The sequence below is a fragment of the Amblyraja radiata genome, chromosome 23 (assembly GCF_010909765.2).
Source record: "Amblyraja radiata isolate CabotCenter1 chromosome 23, sAmbRad1.1.pri, whole genome shotgun sequence".
In the NCBI taxonomy this organism is placed as follows: domain Eukaryota; kingdom Metazoa; phylum Chordata; class Chondrichthyes; order Rajiformes; family Rajidae; genus Amblyraja; species Amblyraja radiata.
This window is the reverse complement of record NC_045978.1, coordinates 11,538,904-11,559,364: the sequence shown is the minus strand read 5'-3', so window position 1 is coordinate 11,559,364 and position 20,461 is coordinate 11,538,904. Positions and strand designations below refer to the sequence as shown.

At 40.6% G+C, this 20,461-nt stretch overlaps 1 protein-coding gene across 1 annotated transcript in view; it reads left to right on the top strand.

Annotated features, from left to right (window-relative positions):
* The first annotated feature begins 1,100 nt into the window (after positions 1-1,100).
* sall4 (spalt like transcription factor 4) overlaps positions 1,101-20,461 on the top strand; it is a 43,668-nt gene continuing 24,307 nt past the window's right edge. The window contains exon 1 of the mRNA XM_033041552.1: positions 1,101-1,269. Coding sequence (XP_032897443.1) covers positions 1,203-1,269 — 67 coding nt within the window. The 5' untranslated portion in view covers positions 1,101-1,202. The remainder of the gene's footprint in view (positions 1,270-20,461) is intronic.

The window sequence follows — 20,461 nt, the reverse complement described above, 5'->3', positions numbered from 1 at the left end:
CTAAAAAGCTGCCTAGGTTGCCCGGCTGGCAACAGGGAAAAATAGTTATGCGAGAGCCCTTCCCTAATATATATATATTATATGCTCGGTTGATATATATTATATATTTTTGTGTGTGTATGTATATATATTATGTGCAATTATGTATGTAAATATGCATATATATTCAAGATTATTATATATATATATATATATATATATATATATATATATATATATATATGTGTGTGTGTGTGTGTGTATACTGTGTGTGTATATTGTGTGTATATATACATACGTGTGTGTGTGTGTGTTTATATCAATACACACAGGTAATCTGCAATAAAATTGAAACTCAAAGTAAAGGAGTGCTTTGCTCTGCCACATGTAAATCTGGCTGTTATATAAAATGTACAATTATTGCATAACATGCAAAAATGAATGTTGCCGTGTAATGTTTAATTGCATACGTGACAATAAATATCCATTGAATACCCTCAACAAATTTTGGGGAGAGAGAGAGAAAGGGAGGGAGAGAGGGGGAGAGGGAGAAGAGGAGGAGGGGGAGAGGGAGAGAGGTGGGGAAGAATGGGAGAGAGAGAGAAAGGGAGAGAGGGAGAGAGGGGGAGAGGGAGAAGAGGAGGGGGGGAGAGAGAGATGAGAGAGAGGAGGGGGGGAGAGAGAGAGAGAGGAGGAGGGTAGGGGGAGAGAGGAGGAGGGGGGGGGGAGAGGAGGAGGGGGGGAGAGAGGAGGAGGGGGGAAGAGAGAGGAGGAGGGGGAAGAGAGAGGAGGAGGAGGGGGGAAGAGAGAGGAGGAGGAGGGGGGGGAAGAGAGAGGAGGAGGGGGGAGAAGAGAGAGGAGGAGGGGGGGAAGAGAGAGGAGGAGGGGGGGAAGAGAGAGGAGGAGGAGGGGGAAGAGAGAGGAGGGTGGAGAGAGGGAGAGGAGGGCAGTGAGAGGTGTGCAGCTGGGCTGGTGCAGTACTACAGTCCCCAGACTGCACCGTCCAGCGGGCACGATTGCTCGCTCCCGCAGCCTACATACATTAGCCTAATGTGGGGGCGCTTGGAGCGGAGCCAATCCGCCGTCAGGAGGCGATGATAAATCGCAATGCATTATTGATAATCATAATTACCATGACACATGCGCACTCCACTTGATGGAGTAATTTGGCAACTCCAAGAATTTGTTTGATTTTTTTTGTATTTGTTACTGATGCATCTACCATGTCGCGTCGCAAGCAGGCGAAACCCCAGCACATCAACTCGGACGAACAGCTAATAGTTGCAAACGGTGAGTGCGTTCTATTTATATTTGTTTTTTAAGGTGAAAATGAAAAAAAATAACAGAGTTTCCAATTCATGTTTGATAGTTTATTTGATTGATCAACAGATTATTGGGGGAAAGAGAATATGTGTGTGTGTGAGAGAGAGAGAGTTTTTTTCCCTCTTGGAAGGGATTGAGTGGCGCACCGCTGCTCACATCCCTTTGAACTGGTTATCAGATGCGAATATCAGCAAATATCCCCCGAAAAATCGGGATTGTTTCTTCAGTTTATCACTCAGGAGCGAACCTGGGATGGAATTGAGTGGGGTGGGAGGGGGAAAAAAGTTGATCAGTACTGTTTCGAAGGGTTGAGAGGGAGAGGGGAGTGAATGACCATTGCTTGTGCCCTTGCCATGGCCGGAGGGAGCAAGACCCGGGCTCTGACCACTGACCGGCTGAAAACACCTCGAATAAAACCCGAGCAGCACATCCCTCTGCCCTTGTCCTTGCATTAAATTGACCCCCGTTCCCCCGTGTGTAATGATTGGGGTTTAGTTTTACTGCAAAAGGATTATTTTGGGGGGATATTTGACCCAATTATGGGACGGGTCTGGTGCGCACGCTTAGCGTGACTCACTCCTATTGATCGAGGTAGGTATAAATAGTTACAACATGTAACACAAAGAAGATACTATCTTATCTTGTCACAATTTTATTTCAAATTTTATTTTTCTCTCTCTGTTACCTGCCCCTTTCTTATTTTGTAGTCATTTTAGTCTTTCCGCTGCTGGCTACCAGTTGATGTTACAACTTGGTTTGAAAGGTTGACGCTTGTGCTTCGCAAGGCACTATTCAAATGTGTAATAAAAGTTCCATGTAGCTTTTGTTTTGGTTTTTTTAAAGGGAGAAATAACGCTTTGAAAACTTTTTTTGGGGAAATAAAAACTTTATTGTCTCCCCGATTCATTCTGGTACTCTTCAGCATTTAGCTGGTTTTCCTAGCGAAGGTGGCTGTAGCTTTGTGTGTGTATATGTGAGTGTGTGTGTGTGTGTTGAGGAATAGGGCAAGATCGTGATCACCCTGGACTCCGAGCCATGACCTACAGCCATCTTTGATTTCCGACTTCCTACAGCCACTCAATGGACGCATTTGTTCTATTTTTTTTAAATGTCACAGAAGTTGCAGTTGAAATGCAGTGGATGTTCAGGTTAAAGGCTAACCGTTAAAAACGAGACCTGCGATACCTCTAGCCTGGAGACCAATCTGGATTTGCATGATGCGATATTCGAACTTTAACTCGTAACACAGTGATATCCCGTTTTAAACCGGTTGCAACATAGTGTGATCAATTCTAGTGGATCGGTGTGAGATCAGTCTGAGTTAATATATCAATGATTCTTTCCAAAAAGCGCGCACGCACGCACTACCTTATTGTAAATAGTTCCCATGCTTAAAGGTGGGTGGGTATTCTTTGGGCCGTTCATCAACAATGCATGATTAAATCTTTCTAAATTGGTATTTTTTTTAAATGTAACTGCAGATTGTTTTAAAATGCGTTGATCTTAAATGATTGATGGGGGTCTAATTCGGAGCACGTGGAGCACTTTTGCATTGGTACATATCTGAGCGTTAAAACGTCCGAACTACGTTTAATGGTAATTATCTCAATGGCAGGATTCTTGCGACGATGTGGTGTGCGCATTTTGCATATTTTTTCCCCCAAAGCCCATATGCGCAGGGAATATATTTTGCTGGCAAATTTATCAGCTGGTAAAACATTGCCACATTTGCCCCCATTTTCCCTCTGTAAGGGGGTTTATTTATATCTCTGTAATGTAATACAGCTGTGGCCCATTAGTATTGCAGTTAATTGCTGGTGTGTGCAAGAACCAAGGATGGCCAGACTCACCAACACACTTTTTAATCATTTTGCTTGTAAAAGACTTGCACAAGGGTTATGTTGGTGGTAGAACTCTTTCTTCTCTTTCTCCTCCTCTCTCTCTCTCTCCCCCCTCCCCAAAAAAACCCATTTGTTATTGTCCAAATGCTTAACTATCCTGTGGCCCACCCATTGTTTGCAGTGGCAAATCCTTAAAGAAGCATTTTGAATGTTAATTTGTTCTGAAGAACCATTCTGTAACTTCTCCTCTGGTGCTTTACATCTTGTGTTCAGGTGGGGGGATGGAATGGTGGTGCTGGTAAATATGTACTAACACATGGCACAAAAGCTTGCAAAACCCCTGGGTACCTCCCTGTCACAAAGAAGCTTAACTGCGCACTGGCTTTAAAAGCAGGAGCAATGCTCTTTCTCCCACTATATGCAATGGGCAGTATTGGCGTACAGAATGCTTTGAGGGAGATTGATATTGTTAAGGAAGAAGGGGGCTTGTGAGTTGTGGTTTAAGTGGTCATTCCTTTAATCTTCCAATTTGTGTACTCAACTTAGCCCCACCACCCCAGCCCATCTATTCATGGGGTTTATTTATTTGATTTGTTTCTTTTTAAATCTATTATTTTAACTTTATTTGAAGATTAAAATTTAAATAGGATTTTGTACATAACAAAATATCTTTGGGAGAATACATTTGTATTTCCTCCCAATTCTAATGATGTAAACTGTCACATTTCAGTACATCGATAGAAAATAATGCTGTTGTGTTTACATTCTTGCCAAATTTGATTAATTGGTTCAATAAACTGAAAACATTACAAACGGGGCAAGCACTGAGAAAGTTTTATTACTAACTTGATTTATGTGCTAATCGTTATTTGGTAATTGGCAAAGATGAAAATACAAAGTAACAAAATATTTCGATTGAAGCCAACAATCTAGGTAGCAGTGCAGATGTATATATTGAGATTGGCAGCATGATATAAAATATAATGCATCTTTTGTCAGTTTTGACAGTGTCCCAGTTCTGTAATAGATTATCTGCTTTTATAAGTGCTAATTTTTCTGCAATTGTGCTAAATTACTTTGACCACTTTTTAAGACTTAAACAACATTTTCCCCTCTTCTGTGCTTGGTTTTCACCACACATGGAATTCATTATTTTACTTGGAAGATTGAAGTGTAAATAAAGTGAATGTTGGATTGAGCTAAAATGCACCATTGCACAAATACATTTCCAGCCAGAAATATGAATATTGACCATATTTACAGTAATGTTGCGCGTTTGTGAACAGTTTTCCAATTTACAGTATGTTAATTTCCATTGCGATCACTTTTTTGATTAATCTTTCATCGTCATTCTTTCCTGGAAGAAAGTGCTTCAATTAAGGTGAATGCATGAGCTGCGCAGTGTGAAGATGTGATTAAAGGGACAAACGGCTTTTTAATTTTGATCAATAATCATCTTGGGGAATTTGAAGAGTGTGTGTGTGTAAATTTTGTTCTTGCATTTTAATTAAGTATCCCTGGTCCGTCCAGTGAAAAGCAGGAGGGGGGTGGAGTGGAGGTGGTGAGTGAGAAGAATGGACATTCAGAGTGGAGGGGAGGAAGTTTGGATGAACTATATTCAGTGATTCGCAAATGATTTATTTCTTTAAAAATGTGTATTTATTGGAATTTTTTCAAAAGTTTGATGTAATATGTGGATAAATACATTTACAACACCCAATGATTACTAAGAATATTGGGACTTTGAGATGCCACAGTGAGGATCAAACATTTCGGCTCCATATAGCTTTTACAATAGTAATTTACCATGAAAGATGTTTGCTTTATTTAACTCCTTTACGATCATGTTTTTCAACTATGCACAAATCCTCAGTTGTCATCAAACATGTCTCCCAGAAATGTTGTTGGGTCATTTTTTTACAGTTGAAAGGGTCAAGACTGGAATAAATGGATTTGAATGGAAATACTAATATTTGCGAGACTATATGAGAATGGTTTTTAATGTAATTGAGACCAATATGTTGCTCGCAATAGGAAACGGAAACATTGCCCTATGCTTGCTTATAACAAAATGCCTTGCTGATTGTTATTCAGTACTTGCAAATCAGCTCTCAGTAATTTTTTTAAAAAGCCACTTAAAAAAAGAGCTTCTTTACCTCGCAGCTTAAAGGAAATGTTAGCTCATTGTTGCACAATTCATTACTATTTTTGTGATCAATTTAATGTATGATCCTTGTGGTTGGGGTGCTGGGTATGTTTTGGGGGAATATTTCAAAAATGGCCATAAAAATTTGTGACCTTGAGCCATTTCTTTGCTACCTTTTGGGTGCATGGAGTAGTAAGTGTGGCATATTTTTGCTTCCTCTCCTTTCCAGCGAGGGAAATGCCAAAAATTGATCTTTAGCGTTCTCTATCTTACTTGAAACTTTGCAGTACTCTCAGGAATATTTATTGGTGTGTCTTTGTTTTGTTTTTGTTTCTTTGAAATTAATTTATGTACTTCTCCAGATTGCACATAAACAGCCCATCCCGGAAAACCAGTGGTGCAATATATCCCATCTTTCACTTGGAATGTCAGTTACCAGGATGCAGCACAAAATTTGTCATAATATAATTTAATTTGTAATTTGATTGTGTACAATTTAACATGGTTCTATCAAAATAAAGCGGGTGTTTTGATGCAGGAGCTTTACTCAAAGCTGGGGAGAAAAGGAAAATAACTAGTTTTAAACGTGTTCAAAATTATGTGCATGGGAAGTATATGACTTTGAAGAGTTGAGTGAAAAAGGGGTAAACTGCCAGGGTTAAGATTGCTTGTAGACTTGAAAAATGCAAAGTAATAATTTCCATTTTACTGAGCAAATGTAAATGGGGAAATACTTCTGAGTTCTCTCTCGGCGACATTAATTGATTGGGAAATGCAAAGAGCCCAGAAATTTGTCCTTGTAGATTACATTTTGAGACTACTTGTATTTCTTGTTCTGCACCTATCAATGCAACTTCCAGACTATTCCTTATGCTGTTTTATCTTTCTCCATCAGATGAGAAATGGAATGTTGGTTTGGATGTTAAATATTCAGTTGTCTCTATTGTTAAAATTGTTCCACGTAAATTGTCTGAGCAGATTTGTTATAAAACTCAGTGATTGTAGAGTGTATATCCTGCATCACTCTTCCATTGTTTTCTATCTAACCAACCATGTTGAAGTAAATAGATTATTGGAAATGTGAAATGTAAATGTTTTTCTAAAAGATTATTAGGCTGTGGGACTTCCACCATCTAAAAGTTGTGTGTTTTTATTAAAGGTTTGAGATTGTCCTGAATCTCAATAGAATTATATCCAAAGTGCACTGAAAACATTTCTTGTTTGTTCATTGTCTCTTCATTTGATGAAGTGGATCACCCTTGAGCCTGGGGAAAGGAAAATAAGTTGCCGTAAGGCTTCATTTCAGTCTTTCTTTTAAAAACTAATTGACACAAATGATTATTGGAAGACGTGTTGACATCATTCTGATCCTTCTCTGCTTTCGTTGGAGGCTGACCTGACCAAGAATGGATATATTTTCTCAATTTTTATCTTATTCTGGAAATTTAAAGCTTGGGAAAGTTTTAAAGCTTGGGGAAACCTTTTTTTTTCCTTTTAAATTGATATGCTGAATTTGTAATTCTGCATGAAATGTTGCAGCTTGTGGTGGACCAACAGAAAACTTTTCTTAAATATAGGGTATAATTCTGACCACTTGCAATGGATCCAAAGACCATAGAAAAGATTTGTTAATGTACTTTTAAATTATTTTTAAGGATGAAAAGTGATGTCAGCAATCAGTTTGAAATATTTGTGTTAGTCAGGTTATGGATCTAGTGGTGGAAAAAAGTTTCATGGAATGATGCCATTTTTTAATTGCCTGTAGAAATGCATGTTTATGTTGTTTTAATGTTAGCACAGAACTGTCTATAACTCTCAAACCAATCCCAATAGTTTCCTGTCCATATTAATCCAACCCAAAATTGCCATGGAGATGTACACCAAATGGTCTATAAAACTAATTGGTTTATGCAGAGCCTATAAATTGTTACAACTGGCAATTCCCAGAAGAGTATGTGGGAGATTTTCTTTCAAAGAATAGGTATGGTTTGTATTTTAACATTTAGTCTAAGTATGAAAGGGATGTTAGTGTTCAGTTCTAACCACAGGTGCTAGTAGTTGTAATTTGATGGGCCTGTTTTCGGCTGTGGGTAAATAGTAGGCAAAGCTTGTGCATGTCTTAGTTTTCCTTTCCGTGACATACAGTACAGGAGATTTCTACAAGAGCACCAACATCTTCATGAAACTGCTGATGTAACCTTTGCCTTCTTGGGCCCACTGGGTGGCAAGTTGATGTCAAGCTAACAATTAGGGCTTCCAAGCAATTGACCTTGGCAGCAGGGTTTTGCGTTGTTTAGTTTACTGTTAACACCACAGTAGTGTTAAGCATGACTTTGAATAGCCTGTTTACCAACTAAAGCTTATTGGTGGATATACATGTATATTGGAAGTGGTTACCAGAAGCATCCAATTTTAGTGTGAATTGGTTAATCTTGTGTGGGTAGTACATTTTCCTTAGTACGAACACGAGTTGGAAATACACAGGGTCTTCATTGTTTCCAATTCTCTTTTTTCGAAGGTATTTCATCAAGTCATTCAGCATCTGTTGGAAGCTTTTTTGAAAAATAAGTTCTCATCAGTCTTTAAAAATAAAGTTTTTGTCTTGAGCCTCACTGATGTAAGTGTCCACCAAGTGAGGATGAAAGAGCTTTGGATTAAAGAACTAAATGGCTCGTGTTGAGTAACAGCAAGCAACATTTAACCTTCAATTCTTCAGTAACTTTACTGCAACTTAAAATATCCTAGGTAAATCATGAAAAATGTGAATATTTAGTAATGGTTTATCCAAAATTACGAACATCTTCAGAAATGCTTGTGATTTTCTTGCACTTTTATGACTGTAATCTTTTTTTTGAGTCATTAATATTTTTGTGCTTATTGTAGAAATTGTTTTGCAAGCTTCCATAGCAGTAAAACAAAACTACAGCTTGTTATTGGTTTTATCCAAATTGTATCATACCACTCTTAATAAATTGAACTGCTTTTATATTGGGTTTAGTGTTATGCTTGGACAAGAGTAGCCACCCTAGATTAGACTAGATGCACCAAACCTGACTGGTGGCAATGCTGTTTCTCTCCTGGCAGTCATAGCCATGATAAATTCCACTTTGTGTTTGCCCTTAACTGTGAGGCTGATACATCAGAAGCTGACAGTCTGAAGAAGGGTCTCAACCCCGAATCGTCACCTATTTCTTTTCTCCAGAGATGCTGTCTGCCCCTTGAGTTACTCCAGCATTTTGTGTCTATCAACCCGTTGACTAACAATATATTTTTTTTTAAACACACACTTTTGCACAAACATACCACATTATATCAGCTGCATCATACAGGCCAGAAAGTCTCAAGCTTGATTCTTGGCCAGTGCTGCTATAACTAAAGATGGTACCATTTGCTATATCACAGCTGGGCAAGGTAGAGGAAAAAAATTATAGGGCTTTGATTTTTTTTCCCCTCTGGTTTTGAATGAATTTTGCTATAAATAGGATGTAGCTGACTGATTGGGCTTGGGGCCGTTTTTTTGTTTTGTACTGTACTGGTGAAGAGTCGCCTGGAGCCCCCCTACTGTTGCACTAGTATGAAGAATGATTACATTTGAATCAAGTGAGGCACTAGAGCCTGCCAGCAGCTGTGGAAGTACATCTCAGCTGGAGTCACTCCACCAAGGAGAGGGGGAGGTAAGCGAATCAACAAAATAAATAATTTAAACTTGGAGTTTCTAAAGTTTCAAAAAGTTCAGTAATCCCTCTGCTGCCTCAACCTAGGCTCGTCAGTCACGTTCGCCCATCACTGATCTCCATCTGGCCATTGCCAGCAAGGAGATTGTTTGTTTTTAATTTTCGGCTTTGTTTTTAAACCCAATTGCTATCTCTCTAATCTTCTTCAACCCCCTGATATCTTCCAGATTCCAACCTATTAGACCACCTTTCACCACCATCGACAACTGTGTCTTCTGCAGTGGAATCCATAGTATCTCTACCTCCTTGTAAGGGGGATCCTTAAAACCTCTTTGCCCATGCATTTGGCTACCTGTCTTACTTTCTTTCCTGCCTCAATATCAACATTTTTATGGTCCTGCAAAGTACTTTGGAACATTTTAGCATCACAAAGGCATTGCACAAAAGCTGATTGCCATAACATTTTCATGTTTTCCCGCATTCCCCAATTCTAATTTTTGTGATTAAAGTAAAGGATATCAAGTAATTCTCATTTTGGTACCAAGTGCTCCCAACACTGCCAGGAAAGCAGGAGAGTAAACTCTCCAGGTTTGCTGCAATGTTTTAATGATGTGCTTTTGGTTTCTACACCAGCTATGCATGAGATTATTTCATGTGGAATAATTTTATACTGCAGCATTAATACAGCTAGAAACTAAATTGATACTGACAACCTGTACAGTACATCGTTGCACCCTGCATTTCCCAGTTGAGAAAAGGAGCTGTGAATGTTCTTTCAGGCTGCAATATCAAAAGTGTTGACATGAGAGACTGCAGATGCTGGAATCTTGAGCAAAATGGAAAATGCTGGAGGAACTCAATGGGCCAGGTAGCATCTAGGGAGGGAATGGACAGGCCACATTTCCGGTCGACTTAATCAGACGGAAGAAGGATCACAACCCGAAATGGCTGTTGTCCATTCCCTCCCCAGATGCTACTGGACCTACTGAGTTCCTCCAATAATTTCATAATTGAATCTAATTGTATGTTTCTTAACTTCATGATTATATTCATATTTCTGGATGCTTTTGTACTATTTGCTTGACTTGGGTGCCCTCCTGTGTTAATCCTAATAGTTGCAGTTATTGTGCAACTGGTGTGCAAGTAAAGCAGATGTTTACCAGAGAGCTTTCAGTACTCTGCCCCCAATAGGTGATTCAGTCTCCATTTGAGATTTAAGTTTAGTTTTTGACAGTATATTATGGTGACTGTTAATCTTTTAATTTCACTTTCTAAGTTGATAGAACGTGCTAACATTTAGAATACCTCTGCTGGATGAACAAATGGGATGCAAGTGCCAATTTACTTTTGTGCCATTTAAGTACGGTTGATTTTGGGTGCAGGCAATGTATCAGTATGAAACATCAAGATGGAAAATGCAAGCATGTAGTTCAGGCAGTACCGCGATATGTTTAGCACTTCTTGTATTCTGAAGTGCCATTTAGTCATTGGTCCTGGCTTTGCTAACTGCAGTAATGTGCTTTCTGTATTAATTTTGCATTTAAAAAAACAAAACAAAATTGAGCACTTAAAGCTAAAAGGGGGCAGGGGCACAATAGGAAGGGGAGTTGAATTCAATACTGCTAAATTGGGTGACAGAAATCGAAAAGCATTGTTGGCCTGATTTATTAAATCATCTGAATCATAAGTGACAGTTATCATAAATGCAAGTTGCCTGAGGCTGGGCGAGGTGTTGACAAGGTCTCAAATGGGGAAATTAGAGCAATTCCACTTGGAATTGTCCTTGCTACTCTTTCCTCCCTTCTTCCCCCCCCCCCCCCCCCCCCCCCCCCCCCTGGATTGTCGCACTATTTTCATTCCTGAGTCATTTCAGAATTCGGAGTATAAATTTTAAATCCTAGTTCTTTCAGAAATGTTTCTCGCTACTAATTTAGCAACTCAAATTACCTGAGGAGTTGATGTTTCTTTTAATAATTGAGCTTGTTTTAAAAACTTGAAAGTTGTCCAGTTATGTTTCGAGTGTTTTCCCCCCCCACCCCGGCAAACTATTTTTCCTTGGAGTGTTGTGTTCGCGCTGTAAGTGCAGTGTATGCTATTTAAACTGTTAGTTTGAACAACTTTTTAATTGTTCCATGGGTTGACTAAATATAATGCTGCCCTTATCTTCACATCGGCTCTGTTGAAATCACTTAATGCTTTTTGTCTTAATACCATTTGGCAACAGTTGGATCTCAAATCCCTGCTGAGTTTGGTGCATTCCCAACATTTATTGGATTACAGGATGCTTGGAGATTACATTCTTGAAATTCTAGGATCTAGATAGAATGGAAGGGGGACAATGATGTTTTCTTCTTTTGAATTTTCTTTTTGATTTTTTCTTCTATGCCCTCAGTGGTCTAATTAAACATTGACATTGGCTAGAGGTAATACATTTTAGACTTAATTGTTAAACTGTAGAATGAGCATTTTGCTTGTTATTGGAAAAGTGCACTATTGGTTAATTGGTTAAAGCCAGGCATGCTCACATTTCGGAAAGCAACCTGTATTATTAGAGAGTGTTTGACCTCTGTGTGAAGTGGAGCGTGAAACACTGGTCAGTGCTACGCTGTGTCTGCTACTCTCATCCATAAAAATCAAAACTTATTTATGATGGCAGCAAGTGTTCTTTGCTTTTGGTTTACTTCAATCCATTTGGCTGTTTTTGAATGGTTGCCTTGCAAGTGACTTGCAAGTTTGAGGTGACTGTAACGTATTCTTGCTTGGTAACTTGTTGAAGTAATATCATTGGGGGCATAGTTATCAAGCAGCATATCAAAAACTTGGCGGTAAAAAAATCATGCTTAAAATATTTGAACATGAACTTGCAATATTTGAGCTGTTTACAATGCAAAGATCTTGGTGAAATGGGTGAGTTCTCTTTTCTACTGTACTTCTATAATCTGCCAATGACAATATACAGCCTCCCTCTCAGGAAAAGACTACTACTTTTAAACTCCAGGTTTTAATTGCTTCAAGGTTTAATGCATCTTAAGAATGAGCTTTCCATTGTGAGACCTGCTGCTGTTCTGCTCTGCACTGGATTGATGTGTACTGTAAAAGACCACAATATGGCATGTCCGTTCTACTTGACTGTTTCTAAATCAATGAATTGCTTTAATTTATTTGACCTTATCTGAGAAATCAGAGCTAACAAGGACCTGAAAGGCAGCTTCTAGCGAGCGTAAGAACACTGATTACAATCTGTACAGGAAATTCGGAGAGCCTCACTAATGAGACAAAGACAACTGTTTCTTCTCAGGCTTTTAACTTGCTTACGGAGTTCAGCTGCTTTCTTCTCAGCTCTGTTTGTAAGTATATATTGGGGAACTAAGGACTTGAATGTGGTATCTTGTTACAAGAGGTTAACAGGAAGTATGTTTTACTGGTCAGCTTTAGTGTTGTGCATGAGTGAAATGAACAGTGATGTACTAACTGTTAGTGAATGGTAAAGTTTTGTCAGAGTGGGGAGGCACTTATTTAGGGTGGGGGGTGGGAGAAGAGGAAGACGGGAGTGCTGTTAATGCCGTGGCTGGAATATCTCTTGCATGTCTAAACGGCCTGCTTTTAATTTACGTATAATTGGACAATTTGTTTAACACATTTGATCATATTCTGGCAACTATATGATTAAGGTAGGCAAAAGTGCTGGAGAAACTCAGCCGGTACAGCAGCATCTATGGAGCAAAGGAAATGGGCAACGTTTCGGGCCGAAACCCTTCTTCAGGTTCTTTGCTCTATTTTCCTATTTCCTTCGCTCCATGGATGCTGTCGTACCCGCTGAGTTTCTCCAGCACTTTTGTCTACCTTCGATTTTCCAGCATCTGCAGTTCCTTCTTAAAAACTATATGATTAATACACCAATCATTAAATCTGCATAATGTCTGTGATTCCATTTTGGGGAAATCTTGTAAAATGGTTCTGTTTCCCGGGTTGATGTTAAATTTTCTTCCCACCATTGACGACTTTGCTGGATTCAGTTCCTTGTGTCCTCTGGTTCTTGACTCTCAGATATGCATTTTTTTTAAATTGTTAGTCAAGTTTGCAAGTATTGTAAAATTGCTGCAAATGGCATGTTGATAGGAGATTGATTTATTTCAGTTCTTGCCTTGTCAATATATGTGCATATCCAGGTCAACTTATTGCCCAGTGATCAGGAGTGATAATGCTTGGCTATGGTTTTCCTCCCCCTTTTCACAAGGGTAAGGCATAGAAATGAAAGCTAATGTTAACATAGAAAATAGATGCAGGGGTAGGCCGCTTGGCCCTTCGAGTCAGCACCGCCATTCAATATGATCATGGCTGATCATCCAAAATGAGTACCCCGTTAACTTTTTTTCCCCATATCCCTTGATTCCTTTAGAACTAAGAGCTATATCTAACTCTCTCTTGAACATCATCTACTTGACAAAAGGTAGTGGATAACTTCAAGCCACCTGTAAATGGTTTTGTTAGTTTAAAGTTACAGCATGGAAACAGGCCATTTGGCCCACTGATCCTACACTGACCGCCGATCATCCCTTCACTCTACTATGTTATTTCACTTTCCCCCTCCCTGCATGTGAGGGGCAATTTACAGAGGCCAGTTAACCTACAAACCCGCATGTCTTTGGGATATGGGAGGAAACTGGAGCACCCGGAGGACGATCACAGGGAGAACGATCAAACTCCACACAGACAGCTCAGCTCCCACGGTCAGGATGGACGCCTGGTATGTGGTGCTGTGAGGCAGTAGCCCTACCAGCTGTGCCACTTCAGCTGTATGTGTTTGGCCCACATCCCTGTAAAGACCTTTCCAATCCATGTACCTGTCCAAACATATTTTAAATGTCGTTATACTACCAGCCTTGACTATGTTCTCTGGTGGCTTGAACATCCAGCTAACAACCAGCCTCTGTCTAATGAGAAATGGAAGCAATAAAGTTTTAAGCAAGGAAATTTAACTTTGAATAGCTCTGATATGTAATGATAGCCTTTGTCCAGTTCAATGATGACACAATGTCATCAGTTCCAAGAAATAAGTTGCATTATATTGTGCCTTTCACAATCTTGATGTCCCAAGGATAGTTTTGAAATAGAGTCCACTATTACAATACAATTCAATTTATTGTCATTTGGACCCCTTGAGGTCCAAACGAAATGTCGTTTCTGCAGCCATACATTACAAAACAAAAAGACCCGAGACACAACACAGTTTACACAAACATCCATCACATCGTTGTGATGGAAGGCAAAAAAAAACTTATCTCTCCACTGCGCTCTCCCCCCCGATGTCAGAGTCAAAGTCAAAGCCCCCGGCTGGCGATGGCGATTGTCCCGCGGCCATTAAAGCCACGCCGGGTGATGCAAGGTCGCGCACCGGGTCTTGGTGTTGGAGCCCCCGGCGTGCGCTCGCAAAGTCCCGCGGCCATTCCAAACCGCGCGGGGCGATGGTGTAAAGCCCCGCTCAGGTGCTCTTCAACCCCGCAACTCGGGCGGGAGAAGTCGCCGTTGCGGAAGCCCCGAAAAGTGGTCACCCAGCAGGGACCCGCGGGCTCCCGGTGCCGCCGTCCGCCAAACCCGCAGTTGCAGCCTCCGGAACTCCAGAGGTCGGGTGGCAGCAGCGCTCCACCACAGCTCCACCCGCTCCGGACTCGGCCAGCCCCGTGACGGTGAGTAGTCGGCAGCTCCGCAGCTGGAACCCCAGGTCGTTCCTGTTGGAGGCCGCTCCACGTTGCAGCCCCAACGACAACGGAGACCCGACAAAGAAAAGGTCGGGTCTCCCGTGCAGGGGAAAGATTTTAAAGTTACCCCCTCACCCCCACCCCCCCACACACATACCCCAACAAAAAAAATAACAAAAACTACATAAAAACGAGATACAAAATAATAAAACACAGACGGACTGCAGAGGCTGCTGCTGACGAGAGTCGCGCAGCCCACCGAATTGTATTGTGGTCTGTTTAGATCTGATTCAAGACCAGGTGTAATTGAATGTGTTTGCTGATATGCAACTTGCAATAGCAGAGCTATGGGGTTCTGCAGGTTAAAAAGTTAACCTGGAAAAATGAGTGATTTTGGAGCAAAGACTATTGAGAAGGATAGACAAAATGCTGGAGTCAGGCAGCATCTCTGGAGAAAAAGGACGGGTGATGTTTAGGTTCAAAACCCAAACCTCCTTCGGTCTGAGAATCGGGAGAGAGAGAGAAACTAAAGATATGAAGAGGAATCCGGAACATTTTACTCCACAGATGTTGCCTGACCCACTGAGTTACTCTAGCACTTTGTGTCTATCTTCGGTATAAACCAGCATCTGCAGTTCATTCGTACGCAATATTGTGAAGGAATTTGAAATGAAAGATTATGTGGTTCAAGCATCACGAGAGAGTGATTATAAAAATTTGGGGTAAATGGTACAAATGGCAATGTGACAAAATCTTCACTTTTCCAATATTTATGATCTGGACTTCACTGCTGGTGAGGGTGACTGATGGGCTCCTGCTAGAAGAATATGCTGGGCTGTGGGGAAAGTGTAGGGCAACAGGACTAATATGATTACTGCACTACAAGCTGGCATAGACTCAGAATTAGTATGGCATCCGGGAGGGGGTTACTTTGACATTCCCAACAGATCCGAGGGATATCTTGCTTATTGGTTTACTTTAGCAAAACATTCTTCCAGTCCTGATTTACCAGGGTACTTGCTTCGCTTGTGATCTTGCTTTGTGTAAAATTATAGTGTTCTGTGCTTTATATACGCTCTGAAGTACTACTTTGGCTGTACAGGGCTGACGGTGATGTGAATGGAGTTCTTCAAACAAAAATGCAGATGTTTCTCCTTTTTAAATGTGCTTTGCCGTGTGATTGGAAATTTTACATGATGGATGGCTTGAATGGCTTGGCCCTTACCTTGGACTGAGAAATCTCTCTATTTCTTCAGCAATATATGACTTTTTATTTAAGGAGGGTCAGATTGCCGATCCTGATCACTTTTAAGAGCATTGCTTTTTTTTTTTGGACCAGGTGATGTCACAAACACTAGAATTTAGAAAAGATGTGAACAAAAACAAGAAGCCAATCAAAAACAAAATGCTGAAAATCTAAAATAAAACACAAAGTGGAAATTCTAGGCATCGGGGTTGGGAAAATGTTTGAATATTTTCAAAGGCAGGGAAGTGGTGAAGGCTTCAGAGGTTAAAGAGGAAGATCTGAGATGTGGTATATTGAATATGAAAAGTAGAAGCTGGGACAGGCCGTTGAGCTCTTTTTGCCTGCAGCACCATTTATCTTTGTTGCTCATATCACCATCTCCATATCCCTCGGTTTCTCTTAACTTCCAAAAAAAATCTCTTCTTTGCTGGTGTGAATATACTGACCAACGTTGCCTCCATTGCTGCATTCTACATGAAGGAAGCAATTCTCAACTTCGCTCTGAATGGCCCATCTCCTTATTTTGGAACATTTGAGCCGTTGGTTCTAGACATTCCAGCCTGAAGTGGGAAACATGAACTCTGCATCTACACTGTCAAGTCCCTTAATAATGAGGACCACACTTCTGATGAAGGGTCTCAGACTTGCAACTTAATTCTGTTTCTCTTTTCACAGATGCCAACTGACTACCTTCTGAATGTTCTTTTTTGCTTTTATTTGTTAAGAATTTTGTCTCCATGAGATTAGTGCTCATTCTTAACTTGGAGTTTATGGGCCCAGCCTGTTTAGTCTCTGGTCATAAAACAAACCCATAACGACTCAATCTAATGAACCTTTGCTCACTGTGTATGTCCCTTTGCTGGGCAGTCCTTCCAGATGTGGTCTTACTCAGGCTGTATATAATTAGAGCAATAAGTCTCTACTCTTGTAATAAAGGCCAATGTGTCATTTGACTTCCTAATTGTTTGCTGAACCCTCGGCAAAGCTTGTTGAGGACACCAACACTCTTCACCAGATTCGATCTTCAATAAAAATAAAGTAGGATAGCAAGATCAGGTGATTGTTTGACTGAAAGAGCATGGCAAATGTGAGGAAGTAAAGGAAGCTATTTCTGAGGAATGTATAAATATGAGGAGACTACAAGGTTGCAACTGGGCAGTCTAATTTGGTCAATAAGTCTTGCTCCAGGAGAGCACTTGTAAAATTGCAGGTGCCAATGGCAGGTTGTGGTAGTAATGCCCCTGTCCCACTTGGGCAAATTTTTTTTTTCCGGCGACTAGGCTATCGCCACATGGTCTCCAGGGTGTCGCCTGTATGGTTGAGAGTAGTCTCCTCAATCGCCCAAAGAATCGTTGTGTTTTTCTGATCGCCGCTGGATTTTGAAATGTTAAAAACGTTTCAGCGACAGTTGCCTTGACGCCAATGAGCATAGCATAACTTCTCCTGACGTAGGTGCTGTCGTAGGTTGTCGCCAGGATGACAGATTGTCGGCGGTGTTCTTTTTTTTGTTAAGGTATGATTCAATATCAAATTTTATATCGAAGGGGGTCCAGTCGCCGTTTTTTCAGCGACCTGCTACGACTATGACTGTCGCCTAAAAATAGCCTTGGGGACAGGCCCATTACTTGAAAATTGATGGAGCACTTTTTCATTGAAACGTGTAGGGTTTTTTTCCCCCCGGACTCTTCTGTGATGGTACCTCTGCAGATATTGCAGGGGAGAAATGAGAAAACCCCCATGTCACTGCCTCTAAACATTAAATAGGTGGAATTCCTACACACGCCAGCCATGGCATTCTAGAAATGGCCCTGACAAGGTATCTACCATGATTCATTTTCTGTTGGGGAAATGTGCTGGATCTCTATTCTAGTATGAGTGGGATTTATCCAACATTTCTTGCTGCTCAAGGGTGATTCTTTGGGTAGAAGGAATGAGCATTGCTTAGTCAATGGGGCATGAAAGCTTCAAAGCTCAATGCCCTGGAATGGTCTTCCTGTTTGGAATCACCAGTGCTAATGTGGCATTTGCAAATGAGCTGTCGGCAGGTATACTTAATCACAAAATGTACTGTGTGTCTCCTGTTGTAAGGGGTTGTCAAATTCCTTAAAGAATTAATTCCATTTAGATGGTTCGTTGGAATAAACTGCAAGTTCAGTAAATAAGTAGAATCCAGTACAGTTGGCAAAAGTTATTTCTATTGTACTTTGCAGAATTGTAATCTAATTGGGTTTTTGTATTGTTAACAAACATGGACATCTCTTAGACTTTAAACAAAAGCATTTTCTAATAGTGTAGATGGGTGGACGACTGCTTATGTAAGCAATTTTGAGCAAATTCCTGGTTCTTGTAGTCTGGACTATGTTGTAGAAGAATGCATTGTTAAGCAAATAAATAAACAGCTTTTGTGATTTAAGGGCACTTCAGTACAAATTATAAATTACAGGTTTACATTTAACAATGGTAATAAACCTGTTGCCTATGTTTTATTGCCTGCAAGTCCTGAACTGGATGGGGTCTGCACTTGTGTGAAATGGAAGAGAATATGGCTATTGTGATTGATTGGCAGTGAGACTCATAGGGAAAATTGTAGGGGAAAGAAATTGGCGCCATGTCAGTATGATGCTGGGTGATTCTAAACGAGCAATTGTTCTTGTTTTTAAATAAAATGAACCTAGAATTTTAGACCAAGAAGCAATTATGCCCCACAGGTTAGATACGGTATCGGCCGCCAACTGTGTAGGAAGGAACTGCAGATGCTTGTTTAAAACGAAGATAGACAGAAAAAGGAGTAACTCAGCGGGTCAGACAGCATCTCTGGTGGAAATGATTGGGTGACGTTTCGGGTCTTGATCCGAAACGTCACCTATTCCTTTTCTCCAGAGATGCTGTCTGACCTGATGTTAGTCTAGATTTTTGTGTCTATCGTCATCTACCTACTTCAGCTCTTTAAGGACGTGTGGATCCTGTTCCCAAACAAGCGAACAGAGATTAATCACATGCACATATTTCATATTTTTTCAAGATTTTCCCTTCCTCTGAAAGCAGAGGAGCTGTGTGGTTCCTGAATCCACCAGATGCCAGTTTGTGGCACCAGGGGGCCAACCTTGGTGGTTAAGTCTCATTGACCATCACTGCCATTTTTCAAAGTTATTTTAAGGAGTTGGTGCCAACAGGATTTGCAGTAAGATTCTTTGAATTTCCAGACCTGCCTGAGCTTCCCTCCTAAATAGTACATTTGATAGAAAAAAAGCCTTAATATGTAAACATAAGGGATTCCAAAGGACAATAGTTTTTCAGGGTGGATAGAGAGGAAGTGCATTTAGTTGCTTACTCTGGGGGAGTGGCAATGGCTGCTCTCTGAAAGAGCAGGTTTAGAGAAACAACATTTAGCTTTTGTATCTTGTTGCAAACGCCATGGAATCCTGCCTTCCTAGAGGTTTTTAAGATTAGGTTTTGGGATTGTGTAATTAAGAAATACTATTTTTTAAATTTATTTATTGAATCAAAAGCCTCGTGCACATGGCCACAATAGTTTTTTTTAAAATCTGTTTGTTTGAGCTTTTCTGTCTTCTGTCTGACGAGAGAGGGGAGAAGGGATGAAGTGGGCGAGGTGTATATTTCCTTGATTATTTTCCAAGGTAGCGTGAAGTGTAGACGGAAGTGATTAGAGGTTGGTGGGGGAGGGGGGAACTGGTCAGTGTGATGAACTGGGCTAAATCCACAACTCCACTATTTTCTTGCTGGCAGAGCTGTTGCTAAACCAAGCTGTGATTCGTCATGATAGGATGTTTTCTGCAGTGTATCTGTATACATTGGTAGGAGTTGCTGGAGACAAGCTGGATTTTCTTGGTCTTTTAAGGAAGTAGAAGCATTAGTGTACTTCTTTCTTGGGCTACGTTCATTGTGCTTGGTCCTGGACAAATTGTTGGTGATATTTATGCCTAGAACCTGAAGTTCTTATCGACAATGTCTACTTCAATATAGACATCTGTGGATGTAGAAGACATGCAATAGATGCTGTGTGAGAAAGAATTGCAGATGCTGGATAAAATCGAAGGTAGACACAAAAAGCTGGAGTAACTCAGCAGGTGAGGCAGCATCTATGGAGAGAAGGAATGGGTGATGTTTTGGGGTCAAAACGTCACCCATTCCTTCTCTCCATAGATGCTGTCTCACCCTCTGAGTTACTCCAGCTTTTTGTGTCTACATGCAATAGATGCTGCTGGATACAAAGTGTTGTGGAGAGACTATAGCGAGGGGTGAGATGGAGCAACCATGTATGCAATGGTAGATAGACACAAAATGCTGGAGTAACTCAGCAGGACAGGCAGCATCTCTGGAGAGAAGGAATGTATGACGTTTCAGGTCGAGACCCTTCTTCAGACGTGCAATGGTAGAGTAGGCTCCAGAGATTTGAATGGCTTCATGCTTGTTTTTTTCCCCCCTTCTGCTCACTTCCCTACAGTTATTGTTCAATGTTTGCTTTAGGAAGTGGCCTGCTACATGGTGATGGTTGCCAATTAGTGACTAAATGGGTCCGATTGCTTCAACTT